Source organism: Geospiza fortis, unplaced genomic scaffold (assembly GCF_000277835.1).
Source record: "Geospiza fortis unplaced genomic scaffold, GeoFor_1.0 scaffold85, whole genome shotgun sequence".
NCBI classification, from domain to species: Eukaryota; Metazoa; Chordata; class Aves; order Passeriformes; family Thraupidae; genus Geospiza; species Geospiza fortis.
This window is the reverse complement of record NW_005054358.1, coordinates 347,979-351,709: the sequence shown is the minus strand read 5'-3', so window position 1 is coordinate 351,709 and position 3,731 is coordinate 347,979. Positions and strand designations below refer to the sequence as shown.

The following is a 3,731-nucleotide window of genomic DNA, read 5'->3' as shown; positions in this document are numbered from 1 at the left end:
CGGGCTGGCGGGTCCCGGGGGGGCGGCCGCCTGTCGCACCGCCCTGAAGAGAGGAAGATCCACGTCTACGGGTACTCGGTGGTAAGCGGGAGCCGGGGGGAACCACGCAGGGACGCGGCATCTCCCTTCGCGGGGTGGGTCCCGCTGACGCCGGCCGAGTTGGCATCGCATTCCCTCGGGGGTGGAAGGGGTGAGCGGGGCGGCGCTCCCGGGGCTCCTGGGCGTTCTCCGGAGTGCCCCAGGGAGGGGAGACTTCACAGAGCCTTTTCGGGTGAGCAGTGCTTGACCAAAGCAGAGTCACCCCATGAACCCCCCAGCACCTGCCTGTGGGGCTGCCAGACACCCAGAGTCTCCGGAGGTCCCATGGGTACTGTGGCTGTACCCAGCGCTGGGTGCTGCTGGGGGGAATTGGGCTGCACAAGACCCCTGTCTCCGCTTTGTGTGTCCTGAGGGTGTTCCTGCAGGAGTGTCAGGTGGGTGCTGTAGGGGCCTTGGAAGGGTGACTGGAGGCACTCTTTGGGACATCACTGTCCTGGTGGGTTTCTGGATGCTGACCCCAGCCCAGGGCTGTGCTGCAGCACCAGCTGTGCTGGGTGCTGAGTGCAGAGCCCAGCTGGGACCAGGGCAGCGTGCTGGTTCTTGGGCCACAGTGCAGACAGTTTTCCCAGCTTCAAGGTGGCACTGTCCTCTTGCCTGGGTGCTACATCAGCCTCAGCTGGAGTCAGGGAGGACTGGCACAGGCTCTGTGGCTTCTCTGCTGCTGGGGTCTGCCAGAGCCACCCTGGGGATTTGCCAGGCTTCCCTGCAAGTTCTCACAAGCTCTCTTTGGGAACCCTCTTTTCCTATGCAGGGCTTTGGACGAGCTGACCACGCTGTGACCACAGAGAAGCTGAAGGCAGAGTATCCCGACTATGAGATTACCTGGGCAGATGAAGGGTACTGACTCCTCTGTCTGTGGTGCCAGCCCAGAACTGGCACAGCTGTATGCAGCACCGGGCGGTGGCAGCAGGCTCCCCATGCTCGGCCGTGCTCCAGGCTCTCCTGATTTTCCTTTGTGTTGAACTTGCCCATTCTCCGCTATCACCGGACTGTCCCCATGCCAGGTGCTCCCACCTCCCTGCCGTGGCAAAGCTGGTGAAGCCAGTGGTTGCTCTGCCCCAGCCCCCTGGCGCCAGGGGCTCATCCACGTGTATCTGTGAGAATTAAAGTCGTTGGAGGAGCACAGCTGCTCTGGTGGCCATGCTCACGGCTCAGCTGCTCCTTTCTATCTCTGGGTCATGCCTGTTGACAGTGGAAGGGACCCCCCCAGGTTATCTGCCCCTTGAGGAGGGGCTGGCATGGGAGCAGGGAGAGTCTGGAGTGGGAACAGCATGAAGTGTATTGGGATCTGCCTTGGAAAGGGCTGAGGCAGGTGAGAGGAAAGCAATGGCCAGGCCTGGGAGAGGGAAAGGCAGAATGGACCTGGGGGAGAGACCAGCCCTATCTCCTGTGAGGAGGGAACTGAGCTGCCTGGGAACATGATTGGGAAGAACATGCCCATTCCCACTCTGGCAGGTTGTCACACCTTGAGGAAGAGCATCCTCCCTGACTTCATCCCTCCAGCCACCCAGGACCAGCTCAGAATTTCCCAGGGATTCTCCCTGCTTGTGCTTCCAAGCGAGGAGCAGTAGAGGGAGACTGGGGAAAGCTGCTGGAGGCTTCAGTGGCTGGAGAGCTCCAGGGAGATGTGCAGGCTGGGTTGGTTCAGTCGCTGTCCCATGTGAGGCTGGGGCTGGAGGAGCCTCCCAACCCAGTCCCAGTCCCAGCCCCATTTCATTGTTAGACTCTGACCCTGTGTGCTCCCTGCTGCTGCCTCTGCCTTGTGCCTTCAGGGATGTGGGCTCCTTCCTCTGTGTCCAGAGCCATGCAGGGTCAGCTCAACCTGCAGAAGCTCAGCCTGTACCCTGTGTCCAAAGTTCAGCCTGTGCCCAAACTCCAAAGGAAGCTCATAATGGGGGGACGAGTTTCACAGACAAAAACATGGCTCTGCTGTGCCTCATCCTCCATCCTGCAAAGTGGCTCTCCCCTGTGCTGGGGAGAATGTTACCCAGAAGTTACACAGAGTCAGCTGCAAATCTGCAAGTCACTGGTGTGGAACTTGGAGGCACCTCTGGGATGTCCTGTCCATCCACTGGCCTAGCAGAGCCAGCTTTAGTGGGTCCGTCATGCTGAGATGTGCTGTGCAGGCTCAGGAGTTGGACTCGATAGTCCTTGTGGGTTCCTTCCAACACAGAGAGTTCCATGATTCTGTTCTAGAATTAGGCTGCTGGAAGCTGTGACCAGGTGGGGTTTGAGAATCTCCCCGAATTGAACTTCCCAGCAGCTTGGGCGTCTGCTCTGGTTTTGACAGTCCTCACAGGAAAAAAAGGTTTTTCTTTCAAGTGGTATTTGCTGTTCTTGCTTTGTTCTTGTCTCAGTCCTTACTGGGACACTCCCTGCTCGAAGGGTTGGCTTGCTGCACCCTCCTGCCAGGGCTTACCTGGGTGACATTCCCGTACACCTTCTCCAAGCTGGGCACATTCAGCTCAGCCTCTCCTTGTGGCAGGTGCAGTACCCTCATCATCATCAGGGAATATCCTGTGGAGATCAAAAAACCATCTGGACACATCCTCCAGGGAACCCTTGTGGAGCAGAGGGGTGGGATGGGGTGACCTCCTGTTGTGCCATCCATTCTGTACTGTCCTGTGGTCATCATCACTCGATCTGCTCCAGTGTGCCCACATCTCATACTGGGAGTGCCAGCATCCCCAGTGCGAAGGGGAGGGGTCACATCGCTGAGAGAGGCTCTGCCCATGGCACCCAGGAGGCCAGTGACTACTTTGCCAGTGGCCAGCTTGGTGCTGCCAGGGTCCTGGGCAGGGCTCCTGTTCTCCATCATGCCTGGACTGGGGGATGTGGGGCTGCTGGTCCTCACTGGGCCTGGCTGGCACTGGGAGAAGGAGCTGAGCCTGTGTTTTACTGCCCCTGATGCAATCCCACTGCAATCTGCTTTCCAAGGCCGTTGGCTCAGTGGAAGGATCTGCTCAATGGGGCCCCTCTTAGGGCGTGAAGGCTGCGGCAGCAGAGGGGAGAGGGGTCCCGTGGGGTAGCCCAGGTCGGGAAACCAGTGAGGTCAGTAGTTGCCATCACCAGGCAACACTGGTGGTGATCTGTGGGGCTCTGGCTAGCAAGCTGTGCTTCTTCCAGGCTCATCGACCCTTGCTGAGGCTCTGCCAGGAATGTTTTACCCCAGGACTGACCTGGTTGTGGCCCTGGAGCTGTGCCCCTTTGCCCCATGGCATTCATGAGCTGGGTGCTGAGATGCTCCTGCCAGCCAGATCAGAGCAGGCATGGTGAAGGCTGGCTCCTCCTGATGACATCTTGGAATTCCCAGGCTCCAGGGGGACCTCAGAGCCCCTTCCAGTGCCTAAAGGGGCTCCAGGAGAGCTGGAGAGGGACTTTGGACAAGAGCTTGGAGAGACAAGACAAGAGGAAATGACTTCCCATTTCCAGAGGGGAGGGTAAGATGGAATATTGGAGATACAGCTGACTCCCAGCTCAGCTGTTCTCTCTGGCCAGAGTGCAGCCCACAGCCAACCCTGCACCCAAAGTCTCTCCCACTCTCCTTATGCACAGGGACTGGCAGAGCCCCCATATCCCTGGCAGAGGTGCCAGCATCTCCCACAGGGCTGGCAGCATCCCTCGCTCAGCAG

General features: G+C 59.2%; 1 protein-coding gene and 1 long non-coding RNA gene across 2 annotated transcripts in view; both read left to right on the top strand.

Moving 5' to 3' along the window:
• The first annotated feature begins 11 nt into the window (after positions 1 to 11).
• On the top strand, positions 12 to 1,267 carry LOC115948201. Its single transcript, XR_004082048.1, has 2 exons — positions 12 to 71; positions 851 to 1,267. It is a non-coding gene; the product is annotated as an uncharacterized LOC115948201 (long non-coding RNA).
• Positions 1,268 to 3,513: 2,246 nt separating this feature from the next.
• Positions 3,514 to 3,731, top strand: part of MAMDC4 (MAM domain containing 4) — an 11,242-nt gene continuing 11,024 nt past the window's right edge. Inside the window, 1 exon segment of the mRNA XM_031059223.1 lies at positions 3,514 to 3,539. Coding sequence (XP_030915083.1) covers positions 3,514 to 3,539 — 26 coding nt within the window.